The 24,381-nt window shown below is 43.2% G+C and overlaps 1 protein-coding gene across 2 annotated transcripts in view; it reads right to left on the bottom strand.

Moving 5' to 3' along the window:
* The window catches only part of LOC138958413 (cytohesin-interacting protein-like), a 43,592-nt gene extending 20,958 nt beyond the window's left edge, over positions 1-22,634 (bottom strand). Inside the window, exon 1 of one of the 2 annotated variants that reach the window (XM_070329554.1) lies at positions 22,459-22,634. In XM_070329554.1, the coding sequence (XP_070185655.1) occupies positions 22,459-22,515 (57 nt within the window). In that variant the 5' untranslated portion in view covers positions 22,516-22,634. Of the gene's footprint in view, positions 1-15,613; positions 15,907-22,458 lie in introns of those variants that run through there. The other variant, XM_070329555.1, reaches the window with a different exon arrangement.
* Positions 22,635-24,381: the final 1,747 nt, after the last annotated feature.

Below are 24,381 nucleotides of genomic sequence, written 5' to 3'. Positions count from 1 at the left end.
TATCCTCCCTGCCCCCCTACCCCCTCCCAGCCAATACCCATCCACACTCCCAATTAAAAAAGAACACCTTTATTTTTGTATTATTGTGTCTTGTGCTTGAACTGCGCGGATTTGAGTTTCCTAGAGAGAGAGAGAGAGAGAGAGAGAGAGAGAGAGAGAGAGAGAGAGACAGAGAGAGAGACAGAGAGAGAGAGAGACAGAGACAGAGACAGAGACAGAGACTGACTCGAGAGACTGACTCGGAGACAGGGGAGAGAGACAGACAGACAGAGACAGAGACGGACAAGACATAGTAGAGACAGAAATACAGTGACACAGACAGACAGTCACACAGACAGCGGGGAAAAAACACTCAGTCAATTCAACAGTCAGCTTTGCACAACTCCTTCAGAAATCAAAATCCCAACACTAACTAATTTGTTTACTCCGTGTGCAACAACAAACAACTTCCGAGTGATGACCATTCCACTCCAATAATGCTTGTCCACACAACTTGAGTGGACAAAGCATCCCTACGTCCAAACAGGCGGGAGGGTCACTCATTTTCGAACATATAGGCCCACCAAATGGACTGTACGAGTACACCTAGTCCGGTGATGGAAAGCAAAAGGTAAGCATTTCTAGTGACCCATAGGTAAACTTGCTTGTAACCTTTGTATGGACTCAGAGGTTAAGGGCTGACCTGCCAAGGTAAAGTATAGTTTCTGTCTGGAGGATAGTTATGGGTTGTGGGCCAAAAATGAAGAGATTTCTGTTAGTTCTGATTCAGCTGTTCCGATCCTGAAAGAGTGCATACACTGACAGAGACCCCTTCCGAACACACACACACACACACACACACACACGCGTGTGCTAAACGTTCAAAACACAGACAATTGGTTGGGTGTGAAATAGCCGTCATGTCTGTGCCTATTGACACAGGACAGCACAAACAGCACAGGCGTGCATATTGCAGCTAATTGCAAAGCGTGTAAAGTTCTCTCTCACTCGTAGTCATAGACACGGAGACGCACAGAGAGACTAACGAAGAGTCTCTGTTTGTTCTTTCTTTCTTTATTTGGTGTTTAACGTCGTTTTCAACCACGAAGGGTTATATCGCGACGGGGAAAGGGGGAAGATGGGATAGAGCCACTTGTCAATTGTTTCTTGTTCACAAAAGCACTAATCAAAAATTTGCTCCAGGGGCTTGCAACGTAGTACAATATATTACCTTACTGGGAGAATGCAAGTTTCCAGTACAAAGGACTTAACATTTCTTACATACTGCTTGACTAAAGTCTTTAGAAAAATTGACTATATTCTATACAAGAAACACTTAACAAGGGTAAAAGGAGAAACAGAATCCGTTAGTCGCCTCTTACGACATGCTGGGGAGCATCGGGTAAATTCTTCCCCCTAACCCGCGGGGGGTGTCTCTGTTTGTCAATGTTCTTGGATAGGCAGACGGGTAAACTAACAGGCAGACAGACAGGCAGGCAGGCAGATAGGACGGCAGGGAAACGGAGGCATACCTTGGAACTCAAGTACGCACACGATACACGGGACAGACATACAAACACACAGATAAGATTCCCCCCTCTCTCTCTCTCTCTCTCTCTCTCTCAATGCGCATGGGTACGTGAGTGCCTGACTGCGTGCATGCTTGCGTAAAATTGGCACATAGGGTAAAATAAATCCCCAAACAAAGGCCTTGAAATAATAACGCCTTGTTTTTTTTTCTAAACAAGGCTTCATTTTCACATGATTATTCCCCACTACAAAGGCCTTGTTTCGGGAAAAAGGCCTTGTTTTTTGTTTTTGCGTTTGTCCATGCAAGCTCTGGGTTGGGTGTCAGCCCATGATCTAAATCACTTCTCTACATGTTCATACAGGTAACATACGTACTACCAAGCAGGTCAGAGGCACAATAGGACACCTGTACCAACTACAATGTACACGGATACACGCAAATTTATATACGTATACGTTTACCAGTTTACCATACGCTCTGGTGTACGGCTTTCAAACTATACCTGTATACCGCTATGTGAATGTGTGTACCAGATCAAAGCATGACATAGCACTACTCGATGTACACATGTATTTCAATTACACACTTATTTACGTCACATGTAACGAAGATCCGGCTTGTCCCCGCACATCTGATCTGTTTTGGAAACGAATCTTGTCAGTCCTATACGCTTATGCTATAACATATAGGGAACCGTAGATACTCAGATGTTTATCTCCATGACCTCGGCACCGACAACATACCACGCAAAGAGTATAACTAGGCAAAGCAGAAATTGTTGTTGTTGTTGTTGTTAATTTTATTTTGTGTTGTCAGTTTGACACATCTGAAAACAATATGAAAGTAAGAGCTAATGCGGAAAGAAAACACTGGAATATATAAGCGGTTTATGCGCTTGCTTGCTTGCTTGTAAGCTTGCCTTTTCTGATTATGGTCATATACCACAGCACAATACATCTAATGCTACAGTGGGACGCATACCACACAAATCATCTAACAGTGAAAACATACTACACAAAGCATGTATCCTTTTTCTCCGTCTGTCACTCCCCAACATCAAACAAATTATATCACTTACACAGCCTTAAATCAGCGAAGCCAAGCGTAACGAACAAGCTGTATCATTGCTGTATCATTGCTGTCACTCGCACTACATACAGAAGTAAATGCACTCTTGTCTCGTTCCGCGCGAGGTAACAACTCCTCTTGGATGATAAAATACACATCAAGAAGTAAATAAACACGGTCCCTTTCGCGAAGTAACAAAAACTCATGGATGAAATACATCTAAAACAACCCTGATATTCGACCCTGATACTGATAAGATAACATTTAACAAAGAAGTAGGGCTATAGTACTCCATATTATTTTCACATCTACCTGAAGCGTAAGTACGGTATGTGATGCGCAACCGTTGTTTGTTGTCATTGGAGGTGGGCTCTTGTTGCCCTTTGCTTATGACTATAGCGCTGACCTTTAGACGGACAAGCACAGGGGCGACAAAGAAGAGATGGAATTAGATGAGCGGTGGCTTGTTGTCAGACCAGCCTTTTTTGTCAGTCAGAGGGGAGCATGTCTTCTGTTTCGTCTTTATCGACCGAATGAATGAAAAGCCGTGAAAATGATGACATACACAGATGTCACAATCGCCGATAAGCAAGTTTTGAGCAAAACGCAATGTTGTTTTAAACGATGTATTCGTATATTTTGTAGAATGGAATGCCGCATGCATAGAAGTACACTCGTCCTCGTGTAAGCCATCGTGTTGAACACTCATTCTTTCTTAATTTGGTGTTTAACGTCGTTTTCAACCACGAAAGTTATATCGCGACGGGGGAAGGGGGGAGATGGGATAGAGCCACTTGTCAATTGTTTCTTGTACCTCACTGGGAGAATGCAAGTTTCCAGTACAAAGGACTTGACATTTCTTACATACTGCTTGACTAAAATCTTTACAAACATTGACTATATTCTATACAAGAAACACTTAACAAGGGTAAAAGGAGAAACAGAATCCGTTAGTCGCCTCTTACGACATGCTGGGGAGCATCGGGTAAATTCTTTCTCGTCCCAACCGCAATATGGGACTCCCCCTAACCCGCGGGGGGCATGTTGAACACTCAGATCTGTCCAAGTTTTTAACTGTGGGAAGACCAACCTTCCCTTTGGATACATGCCAAGAGGCAACAGCCTGTTTGCTTTTTTGTGTGCTTTTTTTCTCCCCATTACTAAGTCTTTATTGTCCCATCGCTGGGAAATTCGGGTCGCTTCCTCCCAGTGCCAGTGGAAAGCTAGCAGCAACAGAGTCGCGCTACCCAGGAGTATGCGCGTTTAGGTTTATTCAGCCACCTGCACTTATGGCAGAATGACCGAGGTCTTTTGCGTGCCACTGTGGTGACACGGGGGTGGAACATGAATACCGTCTACGAGTCCGCACATACATAAAGTTGACCCGTGTCCATTCCGGCCCGGATTCGAACCTGCGGCCCTAGGATCACAAGTCCAGTGCTCTACCATTACTGAGCTACCGGGCCTTACTTGATGGGAATATTGAGATTGTTCATTTATATTATTTAGTATTGTTTAATTTCACAGATCGACATTGGTGCCATTTAACGAAATTAATCCATTAAAAAAATCCCAATCTGCAGAGAAAGCAGCCAAAGCGGAAGGATATGCTCTTCTCACATGTAAAAGCCTGTACAGATATGTGGTGATGCACATGGTCGTTTACACGAGGAGTGTAAAGAATCGAGCACAACAAGCTAGATATCACAGGTGTCTTCCTAAGAATGAATTTTTTTTATCAACATTCGGCGAACGAGTAAAATGTATATAAAAAAAATGAATGCAATACTCAAACAAAAACAAATCTGTAATTTGTGTTTTATACGAGATGCAATTTCTCCCCTGACAAGCTCGTACAACCAACAGGCACCTGATACATCAAAGGTAGTTTCGGTTTTAACGCCGAGTCACAGACGCCCAACAATATCCTCAGCGGATTATGACTTTATTCAGTTATTCTGCAGAAAATAATAATAATAATAATAATAAATGGGCATTTATATAGCGCAACATCATAACTTTACAATTATGCTCTTTGCGCTTAAAGAGAAAAACAGAAATGCTGGAGAAAAACTGTTTGTTTCTGCAGCATTTCTGCATAATGTCATCTTTCGCGAGAGCAAATAAAATTGAAATCAAGAATGCTGCAGTAAAACGGTGATGTTTTACTGGAGAAAAACTGTTTACACTTTTTCTTCAGCATTTTGGCATTATACAGTTATTCTGCAGAAAAACAGAAATGCTGGAGAAAAACTGTCTTTTCTGCAGCATTTCTGCATGTCATCTTTCGCCGAAGCAACGGGTTTTTCTGGAGCAAAACATTTTACTGCAGTGAAATTGAAATCAAGAATGCTGCAGTAAAACGATGCTGTTGTTTTACTGCAGAAAACCTGTTTACACTTTTTCTGCAGCATTTTGCACTGGCTCATTATAATGTTGGAGCACGAGAGATGGACTCATCCAGAATTACCAATAGTTGCGCGCGACACGAATGTATTTTGTCTGTCTGACTTCCTTTCTGCCGGAAGTTCAAAGTTTCAAATTAAACAATGGCACCTGTCCGCAACATTGTCACATTTTCCCAGACGAACGCAGTAGTACACTTCGTGTTCGATTTGCTTCAGAAATTGTTCTCGTTCGGCCGCCATTGTGAAGTTGAATATAATGCCCTTATGCTACACGCCTTCTGATTGGTACACTGCGGAACAAACTATACTGAACGGCAAAAGTTAGGGACCGCCCTTGACAAAACCAGGCAGTCTGGGCCTCTCCAGAACGCTGTTGGTGGCCTGGAACTTCTGATGCAGCCTGACCACGACAGAATCGGGACACTCCAAGTCGTCTGCCCACATCTCGCTTGCTTACGCCGTCTTGCAGCCAAGCGATGGCCCGGGCTTTGTTGAAGGTAGTCACCTTTCGTCTGGGAGGCATAGTGAGAAGATGCCATTGCTCACCCACTGGTGTGTACGGCCTGACAGCCATTTGGTTTTATAAACTTAGGAACAAGGAGTTCGGCACAGATGAAGTCAGCTGGTTTTTTCAAGGGCGTCCTAACTTTTGCCGTTCAGTATATTATACTATCCCAGGGGGCGACGAATACAAGCGCTACTTTACAAGGTCGTTCGTTTTTCTCCAGAAAAACTGTCACAGACTATTCTGAAGAAAAAGTTAATCGCAATAATGCTGCAGAAAACCAAGTAAACATTATGCTTCAGAAAAACTGTTTTACTGCAGTAAAAAACGTTGCTTTGGCGAAAGATGAAAAAATGTAAACAGGTTTTCTGCAGTAAAACAACAGCACCGTTTTACTGCAGCATTCTTGATTTTAATTTTACTGCAGTAAAATGTTTTGCTGCAGAGAAAAACGCTGCTTCGGCGAAAGATGACATTATGCAGAAATGCTGCAGAAAATAACGGTTTTTCTCCAGCATTTGTCTTTTCTGCAGAATAACTGAATAAAGTCATAATCCGCTAAGGATACAACAAGATCATGGACAAGGGTACGAGACGACGTTAAAGGCGTGTTTAGCGCCTGTGTTATAATCAGCTTCGGTACCTATACTAGTGTAGTTAGCACGCAACCTTACATAGATCATTGTGTCACGCTTACATAAGTAGCACAAGGCTGACGAGCCACAGACAGTGAAAGGCGGCCTTACTTATGAACGTTCGCCGGAGTTGAATGACAGGTGACAACTAAGCACAAAACGACTTAGGCTAAAAGTTCAATCCGACATATTGTACGTTGCTTTTCCGTAATACTCGATCAAGCTGACGTAGACCCTTTTAGGATCAGAACAAATAGATGATTAAAGCCGCGAACAATTACACTAAAAGGGAAAAGAAACCTGTTCTGTGGCAAGATAAGACCACAGTGTGAATGTAAACAGGACCTTGGCATGCAATTTGTGCAAGTAAGCACACCGTTCTGTTTGCACTAAATACACTTGAACGCGGACGAAAGTAACGAATGTTTTGACTTCTACAGGGTAAGCAAGATGCAGTGTGTGTGTGTGTGTGTGTGTGTGTGTGTGTGTGTGTGTGTGTGTGTGTGTATGCGTGTGTGTGAGTACTTGTGTGTTTGCCGGTGTGTGTGTGTGTGTGTGTGTGTGTATGCGTGTGTGTGTGTGCATGCGTGTGTGTGTGGTTGTGTGTGCGGTACGCGCGTACGTTCGTTCGTGCGTGTGTGTGTGTGTGTGTGTGTCACACGGCCGTGTGTGTGTGTGTGTGTGTCATGGTGTGTGTGTGTCACGGTGTGTGTGTGTACATGTGTGTGTACATGCGCGCGTTCTTGCGTGAGAGAGAGAGAGAGACTGAGAGAGAGAGAGAGAGAGAGAGAGAGAGAGAGAGAGAGAGAGAGTACACGCGCACGGGAAAGCGGAAGGAGAGAGACACAATCAAACAAGCAGACAGATAGACAGATGGACGGACAAGACAGAGATAGTCAGAAAGAGAACCCAAATCGGTTGCCGGTTGGTCAACTTCATGGTTTTTGAGGCAACAGACCTGCTCCGCTTCCTTGTCTTCCTTTTATGTACTGTCTACTTCAAGTAGTTTCCTAAGCCCGAATAAACCAGCAAATTAACCTCAAATTATTTCCACACACAAGGAAAACCAGTCGAGGCGAGCATGACATAGCAATTAACACATGGCTCAGCTACTGCCTCTAATTTCCTTTTGAAACAACTGTTTTCTTAATGAAGGGTTGACAGGTATATAATTCGTTCGTAATTAGTAGTGCTGTACCAACGTCCACGCCTACTTGATTACTGTGTGTCTTCATTTTTTCCTGTTGATGTTTCAATGATTATCCTTCCTTCTCTTACTTTGTTTTGTCTCTTTCTTATTGTGTGGGGTTTTTCTCTTGTGCTTTCGTTTCTTCGTCATTCCTTTCCCAAGTTCTTTCTGTCTTTAACAATTTGTGTAAAATAAAATTATCAACGACACACCGTAATGCAACTGCCAGTCCCAGAATGCCCATTGCAATCAACAATATTAATCATAAGAATGTGCGTGTGTGTGTGTGGGAGGGACCCCCTGCGGGTTAGGGGGAGTCCCATATTGGTTGGGACGAGAAAGAATTTACCCGATGCTACCCAGCATGTCGTAAGAGGCGACTAACGGTTCTGTTTCTCCTTTTACCCTTGTTAAGTGTTTCTTGTATAGAATATAGTCAATGTTTGTAAAGATTTTAGTCAAGCAGTATGTAAGAAATGTTAAGTCCTTTGTACTGGAAACTTGCATTCTCCCAGTAAGGTCATATATTGTACTACGTTGCAAGCCCCTGGAGCAATTTTTTGATTAGTGCTTTTGTGAACAAGAAACAATTAACAAGTGGCTCTATCCCATCTCCCCCCTTTCCCCTATCCCATCTCCCCCCTTTCCCCGTCGCGATATAACCTTGAATGGTTGAAAACGACGTTAAACACCAAATAAAGAAAGAAAGAAAGAAAGAAAGAAAGAAAGTGTGGGAGGGTGATTCTGAGAAAGAGAGAGGGGGGTGGGGGTGGGAGTTGTTCGTGGTTGGTATGGTCATAACGCTATCTTCGGGGATGGGGTAAACTGCATCGGTATTTTTATAATAAATATCTGTTATCACAATGATACATCATATTTTTTAACAGAAAAGTTTCCCAGTCCTGATTCATCTCTTTAGTTCCGTCCGTCAAAACACAGTCGGACTCATATCTAGCCAATCCCCATGATTCAGTGACGTACTGTCTATAGGTCTCTGGTTATATGTACAGGTCAAATCCACTCTCATGCGGACCTCGGACATCCATATCATAACTACTACGATGACAAGAGTAACGGGGTCAAAGTGGACCAAATTCTGAATACTCACGGTAAAGTACGCGGCCATAAACATGTAAGAATTTTGACAAGCTTATCTGTTACTGTCAATTGTGCTCCGGTCTCGCTGTAAGAGTGGCCGTGGAGGGGGGAAAAAGGCTCTGAAGACGTAAATACCACCTGTAGACTATACATGTATGTGTCAAGGGCAAAGTACAATAGAATCAGCCGTCGCGATATAACCTTCGTGGTTGAAAACGACGTTAAACACCAAATAAATAAAGAAAGAAAGAATAGAATCAGCTGTGTCCCTTTTCTTCCTTTTTACATTTAGTCAAGTTTTGACTAAATGTTTTAACATAGAGGGGGAATCGAGACGAGGGTCGTGGTGTGTGTGTGTGTGTGTGTGTGTGTCACAGTGTAGAGCGATTCAGAGTAAACTACTGAACCGATCTTCATAAAACTTTACATGAGAGTTCCTGGGAGTGATATCCTCAGACGTGTTTTTCATTTTTTCGAGAAATGTCTTTGATGACGTCATATCCGGCTTTTGTAAAAGTTGAGGCAGCACTGTCACACCCTCATTTTTCAATCAAATTGATTGAAATTTTGGCAAAGCAATCTTCGACGAAGGCCGGACTTTGCTATTGCATTTCAGCTTGGTGGCTTAGAAACTAATTAATGAGTTTAGTCATTAAAAATCGGAAACTTGTAATTAAAATTATTTTCTTATAAAACGATCCAAAAACAATTTACTCTTATACTTCGTCATTTTCTGATTCCAAAAATATATACATACGTTATATTTGGATTACAAACAAGCTCTGAAAATTAAAAAATATGAAAATTATTATTAAAATTAAATTTCCGAAATCGATTTAAAAGCAATTTTATCTTTGTCGGTTCCTGATTCCAAAAACATATAGATATGATATGTTTGGATTAAAAACAAACTCAGAAAGTTAAAAAGAATACAGATACAAAAAAGCGTGTTATCCTGCTCAGCGCAACCACTACCGCACTATTCTGGCTTGTCAATTTCACTGCCTTTACCACGAGCGGTGGACTGACGAAACTACGAGTATACGGTCTTGGTGAGAAAATGCAGTGCGTTCAATTTCGTTCTGTGAGTTCGACAGCTTGACTAAATGTAATTCGCCTTACGCGACTTGTTTGTTTTTATTTTTTTATTTTTACCCATCTGTAAAAAGCGGACTAACACTAGTATTGGAACCCCCTGTATGGCACTGCTGGGTTAAGGGCACACTCCTTCCCGTGCAAAGAAATCGACTCACCATCTCAGACTTCTTTTGTTTGCTTAACGCCCAGCCGACCACGAAGGGCCATATCAGGGCGGTGCTGCTTTGACATATAACGTGCGCCACACACAAGACAGAAGTCGCAGCACAGGCTTCACTGTCTCACCCAGTCACATTATTCTGACACCGGACCAACCAGTCCTAGCACTAACCCCATAATGCCAGACGCCAGGCGGAGCAGCCACTAGATTGCCAATTTTAAAGTCTTAGGTATGACCCGGCCGGGGTTCGAACCCACGACCTCCCGATCACGGGGCGGACGCCTTACCACTGGGCCAACCGTGCCGGTACCATCTGAGACTGACCAGCTTTTACAGCAGATATTGTTAAGACCACCCCGGCACTTGGACACATAGCACAAACCAACAGACAGAGTGCTCTCCTTAAGTGGAATTTTGTTATGAATTAATTTCTATACGGACACTACTAGTGGCAAACTCTGAAAAATTAATGAATACACAAACAACATTTTCATTCTACAGTGGAAGCAGTCGGTGCCGATTTCTTGGTATACATGTGCAAGTGACGCCGGGGATGTTCTTATCCAACGTGAAAGCAGCCTGGCGGCATTGGCTGCGATAAGGAGCCCAACTGTTTTCCCGGTGTAACACGACATTTTTACTCCACAGGGGACCCAGGGGGGGGGGGGGGGGGGGGGGGGTTCAAGGGGTTCCGGAACCCCACCCCTGGAAAAAACATGTACCTTGCTTTGAGTGGTTGGTTTTTTTTTTACTAGTTTTAGCACCAAAACAATGCTGCTCTTAACCCTCAAAACAAGGCCCAGAATGCACCAGATTGCACAGATTTTAACCGTTTTTCAAAAAATGTCCGGGCCCCGGAACCCCCTAGTTCGCGCGCCTGCTTTGCAGGCGCGCGCTTGTGGCGAAGCCACTTCACTGATTTGCCCCCCCAAAAAAGTAGGAACCCCCCCCCCCCCCCTTACAACTCATTTGGTCCGGCCCTGCTCCACGAAAATGTTTACTCCGGAGTAAAAATTTCGTACGAAATTCTCACTCCGAGTACACCTTTTCGTACGAGAAAAGAACTCCCCAAGGTACGAAAAAATGACTCCCTCCACAAAATGTTGACTCCCCAAATTGTTTATATCCAGTAAAAATCTCGTACGCAGAAATGGGATAGGGGCTACCCTCCCTCCACCCCTTCCACCACCAAGACTAGCAGGGGACGGGAGTATAAGTTGCGCACACCTGGCGTGGGCAGTGCATTGCTCGTGTTAGGGTGGTATAATTTATTCGTTGTTAATTCGTCAGGGGAGTAGCATTTTAGAGCGAAATGTTGACTCGGAACACACCTGTCGTTGGAAGTAATTTTCTCGTGTTATGGGGGAGTAGTTTTTTCGTAAAGGGAGTAAAATGTTCGTACGAAATTTTTACTCCAGAGTAAAAATCTCGTGGGAGTAGTTTTCTCGTGTTACACCGGGAAGGACTGCATGTACCTTTGAAGACTTCCAAGAGCGCTCGTCTCAACAGAAGAAGGAGGAGGATGAGAAGAAGGAGGGCTAAAGACGTCTCGAGTCTGTCGCTGAGCAAACCACAGCATGCAATCAGCTGTATTCCTCTTTCCCCCAAAAGCGGGTTATTATACTGTTATGATAATCAACGAAATGGCCATCTTTCACCAACCGCTGGATTGCCGGCCGCCGGATGTCTGCCTGCCTTTAATCATCAAAACTATGCAGCAAATGAAGCCTCCTTCGCGCGTAGTTGAACGTACACTGAATTAACACATTGTGGACAAGGAAAGCGGCATGGTCAGCCAAGATGCCCCCGAGAGACGGATATTGTCCATTTCTGAGGTCGGTCACTGCAATCAATTTTAAGGTGACAATTTCGGCCGCCGTGACAGCATGCATGTCGACTAAAATTCATGTCCATTATATCACACACTTTCGGGGATTATTGTGTGTACGTGATTAGTCACGCTTCCTTCATGCTAATCATTGGGCAAAGGAAGGATTTTATAATTAGAAAGCGTTGACGAACACCAGAATGCATGTTCCGACAATCGCTGTTTCTCACAAACATGCTTGATCATGGCGGGTATTTTCATCGCACTTGTAAGCACAAAAAAGGTCGTCTACAGTAAGCTAATGATATGGTTCACAACTTAGCATTGACTAGACACCAGGGCCGAGGTATACGAGAAAGTTACCAACCGGGTGGGATTGGTTGAAACAGAGATTTGATGAGATGTCAACGAATCACACCCCGCGGTTTGGTCTCACCCGTTTGGGTGACGCCCACTTTCGCTTCATGCACATCGGCCCATGTGATGACTACGGGCACATTATTTTGATCCGGGGGAAAACTGGGCGAATGTCTGTCACTTCCTTTCTTTTCTTTATTTATTTGGTGTTTAACGTTGTTTTCAACCGTTCAAGGTTATATCGCGACGGAGGGAAGGGGGGGAGATGGGATAGAGCCACTTGTTAATTGTTTCTTGTTCACAAAAGCACTTATCAAAAATTTGCTCCAGGGGCTTGCAACGTAGTACAATATATTACCTTACTGGGAGAATGCAAGTTTCCAGTACAAAGGACTTAACATTTCTTACATACTGCTTGACTAACATCTTTACAAACATTGACTATATTCTATACAAGAAACACTTAACAAGGGTAAAAGGAGAAACAAAATCCGTTAGTCGCCTCTTACGACATGCTGGGGAGCATCGGGTAAATTCTTTCTCGTCCCAACCAATATGGGACTCCCCCTAACCCGCGGGGGGCCTGTCACTTCCGCCTTGAGTCAACGGACATACTAACATGATTCTTTTCTGTCACTTCCGCCTTGAACGTAAAGAATCATGTTAGTATGTCCGTTGACCCGCTGCAATCAGTGAAGATGGCCTGAGGGGATGGACATTGTCCAGATGTACGGTTAGTCACGATAATTAATCTCTGCCACTTTACTTCTTGGCCTTGAAATAGAAAGTAACGGCGAAAAGGCTGCTAAATGGACGGACCCTCGATGTTGGGAACGGTCAGACGTATCCAATAATCGTGCAGTTCTCATAAATATCCAACAATGAGTTAATCAGAATTGATAAGTTTATCTTATTGTGCTCTTTTATTATAACATTCAATTATGGCTTTAATATATCTGTGCAACTGAATAAAAACTGTTTAAACCAATCAGCTCTTAGAGGGTCACCATGGGGGGGGTCTGTGCACGTGCACGTTGAGGCCAAAAGTGCCATGCACGGTGATCCACAGTGCACGTTACGAAAAAGCTCCATGCACGGTGCACGCCGGACCTCTGTGCACGGTGCACGCTACGAGAATTTCCCCATTCCCATGCACTTTCTTTCTTTATTTGGTGTTTAACGTCGTTTTCAACCCACGGTTCAAGGTTATATCGCGACGGGGAAAGGGGGGAGATGGGATAGAGCCACTTGTTAATTGTTTCTTGTCAGTTCACAAAAGCACTAATCAAAAAATTGCTCCAGGGGCTTGCAACGTAGTACAATATATGACCTTACTGATTCCCATGCACGTTACGTCCAAAAAGCCCATTCCCGGTGCACGTGGTAAAGCATCGCCCCCCCTCCTCTTAGCTAGTGCAATGTACAAGCGTGCAGAACTTCACGTGCAATGAGTTGGTCCCAAGTTATATATCATTCGGGAAATGGATCTTTGTAGACCGGCATCGGTAGTGCTGATTTTCTGTGTCAGCGCACGTTTTCTTCTTTACAAATCAACAACAAACACACACACACACACACACACACACACACACACACATACACACACACACACACACACACACACACACACACACACCAGGGGCGGACGAAGGGGGGCACAGGGGGCACGTGCCCCCCCCCCCCCGAAAAAAAGAAAAAAAAAAGAAGAAGAAGAAAAAAAAGATTTTTCTATGCTGATTTTATGACCATTTCTAAGTTCAAATGGCACCAGATGGCACCATTTTGCTTCTTTGGGCAAATTTTTTTTCCGGGGAGGCATGCCCCCGGACCCCCCTAGCAAATTCGGGCGCTTCGCGCCCATCACATTCACTTTCGATTCAAAGTGCCCCCCCCCCCCCTTACAAAGCAACTGATCCGCCCCTGCACACACACACACACACACACACTGACACACACACACACTACACACATACACACAAGCGCACACATTAACTAATCAAACAAATAAACAAATAAACAAACAAACAAACAAACAAGGAGGGCTCTCCACACGTAATTAAATGACAAGCAAAGAAAACAAAACTTTCTGTTACCTTTTTCATCATGCATACTCTAGTGAATGGGTGTGATCTCGTTGGTGTCTTGTGATCGTTGTATTGAGAAAGGCAATATCACTCAGCAATGTCGCAATTGCAAGTCTCTCCTTTCCATCTAAATTACGATTACGACACGAATGCGTAGGACAGAGGCAGAAAGAACAGCCCAGAGCAGAGTGCGATGGAGAAACACCGTCAATGGCCTATGCTCCCCTGGGGGCAAAGGGTTTTAAGTAAAGTAAGTACATTGTACCAATGCTTTGCCTATTGTGGGGTATAGTGATTCTCGTTACTGTCACTGCCGAGAGGTTTCAGACTGGTAGTCAGTCATAAACACTCCTAAACGGTACTAAAAAATCAAGTTTAACAAAATTTGAAAAGAAAGAAAGATAAAATGCAAAACAAGAAAGAAACAAAGAAACAAAGAAAGGAAGGAAGGAAGACAGACACACAGGCACACAAACACAGACAGAATGGCAGGAAACAAAGAAAGTGGTAAAAGGGAGAGGACAGATAGTGAAAAAGACATCTTTTAATTTTGACGGTTAATATCACACGACATTGTAATTTTGTTCCTTCTTCTCAGTCTTGACCTCTCCCAGTCGATACGATAACCTACTTGCATGAAATGTAACTTTATACGAAACAGACGACTTGGCGGCAGAAGTTTGTTATCATATAGCTAGCTATCTTCAAAGTGATACAACTGCTGAGCCGTTCATTCAAAGCAAAACTGATATCTGAGGCTATCCTATGTTTTGCATCGAGATTAACATAATATATATATCAATCAAAATAGGTCGTGGTACAATAACACCCCGGTTTGTGCACGAAGCACGTCCCCCCATTTCAAAGAACATGGAGAACAGAAATACAGAGAGACGAACAGAGAGAAAGAGAGACAGACAGACAGACAGAGAGACAGACTTTTAGTTTACGAGAGTAATAGATAAGCAAGCAAATACTATTCTAACATCAAACCCACGCCCCTAAAAGAGGTCGTGTACAAATAAATAAATAATGTAATCAATCAATCAATAAATAAATCAATCAATCAATCAATCAAAACACAACAGCCTTCAAACAACAGCAGACGAGAAAATGACAGACAGACAGACAGACAAACCCACACACACAAACTCGCACACACACAAACACACACACAGACACACACACGCACACCGGCAGAAACATTAGGCCTAACAAAAAAAATAGGTGTGGTTACGGTAACCCGACCTACCCTATTTTTAGGGGCCGACCCTATAACTTTTTATTACATTTGTTAAAAAAAAAAAAATTAAAAATAAAAACCGAGTGCAGAAAACGCAATGAAAGCGAAAGCGCTCGAGTCGCACACTTATTTCCCTGTCAAGTAGGTTGAATTTGTACACATTAGAAAAAAAAAGTTTAAAAAAAAGTGATTGCCTACCTTCCTACCCTATTTTTTTTTTTTGCCATGTTACCTTAACCACACCTTTTTTTTTTTTGGCCTTACCCAAACAACCTCGCAATTAAAAAGCAAGAACATCAACACAGGTGAACAAACGTATTACACGTCTGTCTGTCCTCGCCAGGACACTGTATAATCACTTATCTCGCACAGTACTTTACCAGCTTCACTGACAATTTGAACCCTATAACAATAACATGACACAACGTACCATTGATCAGCAAGCAGTGAAGCCAATTAATGCAGCGGCAGGTTTACACACCAGGTAAAAGCAACGATCTGTTATCAATGACACCTCTTTTAGATAGCTGTAGCGGTAATGTTCGTCCTCGCCTCGTCTCAAATGCGCTTTTCGTTAAGTTCATTATATCACTATCTTTACTTATTGTTGTCCTGAGACTGGGAGTAATTAGGTTTCAAACTGAACCTATCAACGAACGCAAACTTCACGAAAACGTGTGACGTAACTTTTACACTGTGTAAACATATACGCAAAAATTCTGCTAAGCCTATTCAATCAAAGGCTCAATAAAAGCTTTCCGAAGCTTCCATTTGCGTTTGTGTCATAGCCTTTGCACTGGTGACAAAAAGCTTACGTCACAAGTCACCGTAGTGTTCGCGTCTTGCGTGATTTCTCGGTTTAAAACGTCCTAAGGATGAGCACTCATAGACAGAGGGAGGGCTCACTGAGTGTCCTTTGCCACCATCCTTGTCAGCTACTTAAGTACACTCAACGCACCATGCCGGGCTGATAATCTGAGCTCGCACGCGAGAAAAGGGTCTTACCGTTACAGCAAGTGCAGCTGTGACAGAGGTTTTACAAACCAGTTAACAAGTCACAGAGCTTTCAGTAAATCATCTGACATGCAGCGAGTGGAACCGAAAACGACGGTTTGTGGGACAACATTGCAGGCACACCACCCATGGGAACACACAAACACGCACGAACGCACACATAGTATACGCACACACACACACAAACTAGCACGCACGCACGCACGCACGCACGCACGCACACACACACACGCACACACACACACTGCACTTATGCCTTTGACTCCACTAATTCAAAAAACGCATTTCTGCGGCTGTTCCAGGCAGTGTATAAAGTCCAGCCTCCAGAACACTGCGTACAAATCGAGAAACAGAAATGAGCCAATCAAAGGGGAACAAAACAATCAGATATCAAATCAAAGCTGTCATACTCATTAGAACTCTCAACGTAGATTTGAACACTACAATCGCAATAAGCAGTTTTTACACATGTTGTTATTGTTTGTTCGTTCATGGGCTGAAACTCCCACGGCTTTTACGTGTATGACCGTTTTTACCCCGCCATTTAGGCAGCCATACGCCGCTTTCGGAGGAAGTATGCTGGGTATTTTCGTGTTTCTATAACCCACCGAACTCTGACATGGATTACAGGATCTTTTTCGTGCGCACTTGGTCTTGTGCTTGCGTGTACACACGGAGGGTGTTCGGACACCGAGGAGAGTCTGCACACAAAGTTGACTGAGAAATAAATCTCTTGCCGAACGTGGGGACGAACTCACGCTGACAGCGGCCAACTGGATACAAATCCAGCGCGCTTCCGACTGAGCTACATCCCCGCCCTCACATGTTGTTATATTATCTGATTTTATTGCAGCGCTGTTAAATCAATATACACTGAAGACTAAAATAAAAAATCAAATGCATACACAGGATAGCTCTATTTCCCTTAGACCCGCCTAATGTCACCCTCTCTCTCTCTCTCTCTCTCCCCCCTCTCTCCCCCCCCCTCTCTCGCGCTCCCCCTCTCTCTCTCCCGTTCTCTCTCTCACCCTCCCTGTCTCTCACATTTTTATCGGCCACACATTACTCTTACAAATTTCCAATGTCCGCGCCACTGACAAATGTAAATTCTTTTGCACCATCTAGTCTACACGCGAGGTCATACAGTTTAGCATCCGTTTCGAATCCAGACCAGGCAGTCTAATTTGTAAACACTTTAAAAGTCAAGTGGTAACAACGAACAATAGAACAAATCATCGGCATGGGGAAAAAACCACGTGCATGAAATTCCCATGTGTGTCAGTGTGTGTGTGTGTGTCTCTCTCTCTCTCTCTCTCTCTCTCTCTCTCTCTCTCTCTCTCTCTCTCTCTCTCTCTTTGACTGTTCCTACTTATTTTATATGTGTGCGTTTGAGCAGACGTTTGCATTTCCCCCGGTTTTCTTAATGGCCCGGCAAAAGGCATAAATCGAATGCTTTCAAGCTCCAGCACATGAAACTCCCTTCTCGCATTTTTGCAGTAAAGAATCGGAAGGGTTAAATGTTTTGCAGCTGGGTGGGGTTGCGACACAAAAGAAGTGCTCTCACCATTTGTTTTTTCTCCCAACCCTGCTCCAAGCGTAACTCAAACCACATGAGGCATGTGCCTTAATAATTGCCTGCAGCTGATGTGAGGGGGACAAGTCTCAGAAAACTGGAAGAAAATCGGCTTCGATGACAGGGCTCTGAGATGGAACCGTTTTAAAACTCTCATGCCGCCGCAAAAGGCGTTCCTTCATTGTTATATGAAGTCTTATATCGCGCGCGAATCTCCAGACTCGGACTCAAGGCGCAGGGATCTATTTATGCCGTGTGAGATGGAATTTTTGACACAATACATCACGCATTCACATCGACCAGCAGATCGCAGCCATTTCGGCGCATATCCTACTTTTCACGGCCTATTATTCCAAGTCACACGGGTATTTTGGTGGGCGTTTTTTTTTTTATATCTATGCCTATACAATTTTGCCAGGAAAGACCCGTTTGTCAATCGTGGGATCTTTAACGTGCACACCCCAATGTAGTGTACACGAAGGGACCTCGGTTTTTCGTCTCATCCGAATTGACTCCTTTTATTTGGAAAACAAGCGCTCCAGCATTAGAATCGCCGTCTCGTGTTACTTCACCACCACAGGACAAGGCAGTCACCTTTATTCAATGGATCGAATCTACTGCATAAACATGTAAAATCTACCACAACTCCATCACGACAGGGAAATAACGCCAGACACCTTATTTCAATTGATTGCATACTGCATGAAAACAAATTCTACCTGCTAATACATACAGTTTAATTCTTTCTTTATTTGGTGTTTAACGTCGTTTTCAACCACGACGGTTATATCGCGACGGGGAAAGGGGGGAGATGGGATAGAGCCACTTGTCAATTGTTTCTTGTTCACAAAAGCACTAATCAAAAAATTTGCTCCAGGGGCTTGCAACGTAGTACAATGTATTACCTTACTGGCAGAATGCAAGTTTCCAGTACAAAGGACTTAACATTTCTTACATACTGCTTGACTAAAATCTTTACAAAAATTGACTATACATGTATTCTATACAAGAAACACTTAACAAGGGTAAAAAGAGAAACAGAATCCGTTAGTCGCCTCTTACGACATGCTGGGGAGCATCGGGTAAATTCTTCCCCCTAACCCGCGGGCGGTATACATACAGTCGGACGTACACTTGCGACCAACTCTTGAAAGCGACCACCTGCCCATAACGACCACTCCGAAGGATCCCAGACGAGTTTTTATCTCTTATATAATTCCCCTTCCAATGGGGATCACGTGTCTGTAGCGACCACTTTTGGTCAGTCACTTGAGGGGTCGTCATAGGCAGGCTTTCTTTTCTTTCTTTCTTTGTTCACGGGCTTAGACTCCCACGTTCACCCCTGTCTTTAGCACGAGTGGATTGTTACGTGTATGACCGTTTTTACCCCGCCATTCAGGCAGCATACGCCGATTTCGGGGGAGGCATGCTGGGTATTTTCGTGTTTCTATAACCCACCGAACTCTGACATGGATTACAGGATCTTTTCCGTGCGCACTTGGTCTTGTGCTTGCGTGTACACACAAAGGGGGTTAAGTCACTAGCAGGTCTGCACATAAGTTGACCTGGGAGATCGGAAAAATCTCCACTCTTAACCCACCAGGCGGCAGCGACCGGGATTCGAACTCACGACCTCCCGATTAGGAGGCCGACGTCTTACCACCACGCCACTGCGCCCGTCATAGGCAGGCTAATGACTGGGAGTGCAATAGAACCTGTGAAAGGTTCTGATCTCTCTCTCTCTCTCTCTCTCTCTCTCTCTCTCTCTCTCTCTCTCTCTCTCTCTCTCTCTCTCTCTCTCTCTCTCTCTCTCTCTCTCTCTCTCTCCACCCCAGCCTGCAGACGTCACTAATAGGGGGGACTCTTGAGGCGGTCCAAGTGCTGGTATAGGAAAGTAAATGGACATGTAATTTCCACCGCAGAAACACATAAGGGCCACTACGCGATCTTGCTGTTTATCAATAGAAACATCAGGCTTCAGTCCTCTAGCACTGTTTGTACACTACTTTGCTCTCTAGGTCTTGTGCCAACCACACTAAAGTGCAGAAACATACCAGGACTGTTCGGTACACATAGAGAGACTGAGAGAGAGAGAGAGAGAGAGAGAGAGAGAGAGAGAGAGAGAGAGAGAGAGAGAGACAGAGAGAGAAGAGAGAGAGACAGAGAGAGAGAGAGACAGAGTGAGAGAGTGAGGGAGAAATGAGAAAAAGAGAGACAATGAGAGAGAACTTTGAACTTTGAACTTTATTTATTTATCGAGGGTAACAGAATAAGCAAAATATACATGCTTTTTTTCGTCCGGCCCTCGCCCATTGAGGGTAACTCGATTAATAACAAGAAGAAATAGAAGTTAAGTTAATTACAATACAATGAGAGAGAGAGAGAGAGAGAGAGAGAGAGAGAGAGAGAGAGAGAGAGAGAGAGAGAGACAGAGACAGAGACATAGAGAGAGATAGAGAGAGAGAGAGAGAGAGAGAGAGAGAGAGAGAGAGAGAGAGAGAGAGAGAGAGAGAGAGAGAGAGAGAGAGAGAGAGAGACAGCCAGACAGAAATATACATCATAGATTTATATAGAGAGACAGTGAATCAGAAACGAGAGAAAGAGTTAATGAAAAAGTGAGAGAGTGACACTGTGTGTGTGTGTGTGTGTGTGTGTGTGTGCGTGAATGTGTGTGTGTGTGCATGAATGTATGTGTGTGTGTGGGTGCGTGCATGCAAGCATATTGGTGTGTGTGCCTGTGTGTGAGAGTGTGTCTGTCTGTCTATGCTTCTGTGTGCCTGTCTTCATTTGTGCACATCTGTGCGTTTCTATCTGTCCATAGTGTTAGACTGTGTAAAAACGTGTGTGCATGAAGCCATCGTGCCATATTTCACATGAAAATGCTCAGATGTCAGACATGCATGAATAAACTTTTAGTTTATTGCACTCAAATCTTCTTCTTCTTGTCGCTCACCTAGGTTACACTTGGAGTCATTGCACTCAAATGATTTCCCTTGCAAATTTACCCATAACTCATTTTTGCATCCATGCATATAAGTGTGTGCAGGAGGAGGAATGAAAGGTGTGTGTGTGTATGTGTGTCAGTGTGTGTGTGTGTGTGTGGTGTACGTGTGTGTGTGTATATATATGTGTGTGTATGTGTGTGTGTTTGCACACATGCTTGGCCCGGGTGCGTGCATGTGCATTCATGAGTGAGGATGTTTCCCCGTGTGGGTGCTTGCGTACATGCCTGTTTGCATGTGTATAACTTAATATGTTTGTTACCTGTTCCGTGTCAAGTAATGGCAAATTAGTTGGTAAATTACTTTCATAATTTTGAAGGGAAGGTGATTTCATGAATGTTACAGTACTGAACTAGAGCACAGTAACAGAGTACATGTAACAGTAAAGCGAAAGGCTCAGTAGGTAAAATTTTAATGTCGCCTGCTCTATTTTTGAGAAGGAACCAGAGATAGGTGTATACATATCCTCCAAATGTCCTTTCAAGACAAACTTCTCTCATCTCAGGAGCAGTGTAAAAAAAACCTTTGTCACTACAGTGGAACTTTAATGACCTGAAAACCCCTCAGAAAATCATGTCTTAAAAAGTATAGTCTTAAAAGTTAAAATGGGGTATAAGTACAGACACTATGAACGGAACACTCTTAAAAGCAAGATCTTAAGGGGGGGGGGGTTTAATGGGGGGATGGGGTCAGTGGTACTGAGCTCAAGTCAGTCTCCAGACATTCTCTGACAGCTTTAGTTCAGTGACCTGGTTCTCTGGTTGCAAAACAGACCTTTGGAACAGCATGTGACACTACACACACAAGTGCACTGGCAAGATTTCAAACAGAAAAAGAAGAACAACGAATACAATAACATGTATATTGTTTAATTTAAAATCCCCCGAAATCGACGTATGCTGCCTGAATGGCGGGGTAAAAACGGTCATACACGTAAAATTCCACTCGTGCTCAAAACATGAGTGAACGTGGGAGCCTAAGCCCATGAACAAAGAAGAAGAAGAAGAAGTTTAATTTAAAATAAATTTCATAAACTAAACTAAAATTAACTCAAATAAAACAAAATAAGATGAAATAAAAGATAAAACAAATAAAAACATGCTCTCCCTGGTTAGCTTATCTTAAAGTGGAATTGAGGTGGCGTAAGTAGAACAGAACAAAAACTAAAAGCGGAATGTTTTTTATTGCTGCTGGCAATCACTGATGCACTTATACAGTGCATATTTGCTCATGTATGCGTATTTATTTTGTCATAATATATACATAACATGCACAAATTCACAAAAGCCTGGTTGATGTACACACATCACAAATCTGTGTACACTGTCTAGCTGCATTACCTTGACAAAAACACGGCAACGCCCCCCACAATCCCCCAAACAACTGATCCGGATCAGAGACTGTAAATAATGAAGACAAGCATAACACGAAGATCGGCCCTGAAAGACATCTACAGCCTACATTGAAACTGACATTTCCTAACTGACATGTTCATGTTTGGCTGCATGTGGGTTTTTATTTTTTTATTTTTACGCTACATCAACAAAAAAAGTAAAAAAAATTTAAAAAAAAAAGCGAGAAAGTCAATAGCGAAAATCATATGCAGCAAGTGGACTGTGTCATGCGCGCTACGAGATAGCATAACATCTTTTTTTCCACAGAAAATGCAACAAAAAGTCCACGTACCTTATCCTTTAAATCTGCAGATTTTTTCGGCGAATGAGGCGGTCTTGACCAGAGCATGGTGGCGATTTAACGGAGAACACAATCCATAGTAAAAGCTATCGTACCAGCGGGCGACAGTGCCGACTGCATGACAGGTGTGATATCTGTGTCCGCTCTGTCCCTCTCTCACTGTCCGCAACGATCCCCCGCCCCCTTGCCCGCGTACACCGTTGCAAATAAACACAAAACGCACCAAAATTCCGGGAATTTGTCCGGCACCAAAGAAAGCAAAAACGTGCCTCACCAAGCGTAAAATGAAATGATCTGGAAGAGTAAATTTCACCATTAAACATCAGATTTTGGTCGGAGGCGTTGTTTTGGTTGTAAGCGACACAATCCACAGGTCAATGAAAAAAGACATAATTTATTTGTTGCGAATACTGGATACGGACACGGACCGAGCGATCGCGACAACGTACGAACAGCTTGTAAATGTAAACTTGTTTCTTTCTTTGTTTTGTTTGCTTTTTAAAATCTTGTACACATCAGCATGCCTTGAAGACTAAACACTGAATACACTCAGAAAAGTCATGATTTTGCTCACACTGACATGACTGATTTTACAGTTTTACAGAAAAAAAAGCAACAAAATATGATTTTGAAAAAAGGGGGAGGGGGGTAGGTGGTGGTACAAATTATGGGTTATGTTGAACTTAAGCATTGTAAATTCATGGACGTTTTTCAAATGCCTCCGAATTGCAGGAATGTCTGGTGAGCATAACAAGTTAATATTTGAGTTTTATAATAAACTGTGCAAATGCGTTTTATTTGTGACATGAGGTTTACAAGGAAAACATCAGTGCGACCATCTTGAGAACAAAAGTAACAAGCAACAAGTCGCGTAAGGCGAAATTACTACATTTAGTCAAGCTGTGGAACTCACACTGAGAAGGAAACTGAACGTAGTCCGCCGCTAGTGCAAAAGGCAGTGAAAGTGACGAGCCTGTTTGGCGCTGCAGCGGTTGCGCTCTGTTTCATAGCACGCTTTACTGTACCTCTCTTCGTTTTAACTTTCTGAGCGTGTTTTTAATCCAAACATATCATATCTATATGTTTTTGGAATCAGGAACCAACAAGGAATAAGATGAAATAGTTTTTGAATCGATTTCGGAAATTTAATTTTGATCATAATTTTTATATTTTTAATTTTCAGAGCTTGTTTTTAATCCAAATATAACATATGTATATGTTTTTGGAATCAGAAAATGACGAAGAATAAGATGAAATTGTTTTTGGATCGTTTAATAAAAAAATAATTTTAATTACAAGTTTCTGATTTTTAATGACCAAACTCACTCATTAGTTTTTAAGCCACCAAGCTGAAATGCAACACCAAACCCCGGCCTTTGTCGAAGATTGATTTGCCAAAATTTCAATCAATTTAATTGAAAAATGAGGGTGTGACAGTGCCGCCTCAACTTTTACAAAAAGCCGGATATGACGTCATCAAAGGTATTTATCGAAAAAAAGAGAAAAACGTCCGGGGATATCATACCCAGGAACTCTCATGTCAAATTTCATAAAGATCGGCCCAGTAGTTTAGTCTGAATCGCTCTACACACACACACAGACAGACAAACACACACACACACACACACACACACACACACACACACACACACACACACACACACACACACGCATACACCACGACCCTCGTCTCGATTCCCCCCTCTATGTTAAAACATTTAGTCAAAACTTGACTAAATGTAAAAAGGGGGGGGGGGGCCGGGTAGCTTAGTTGGTAGAGCACTGGACTTGTGTCGCAGGTTCGAATCCCGGCAGGGACAGACACGGGTTGCCTTTATGTGCAGACTCAGAGACGGTATCCATATCCCACTCCCGTGTCACCACAGTGGCACGTAAAAGACCTTGGTCATTTTG

The sequence above is a fragment of the Littorina saxatilis genome, linkage group LG2 (assembly GCF_037325665.1).
Source record: "Littorina saxatilis isolate snail1 linkage group LG2, US_GU_Lsax_2.0, whole genome shotgun sequence".
NCBI classification, from domain to species: Eukaryota; Metazoa; Mollusca; class Gastropoda; order Littorinimorpha; family Littorinidae; genus Littorina; species Littorina saxatilis.
Note: the sequence above shows the minus strand (reverse complement) of the source record. Positions and strands in the feature narration are given on the sequence as shown.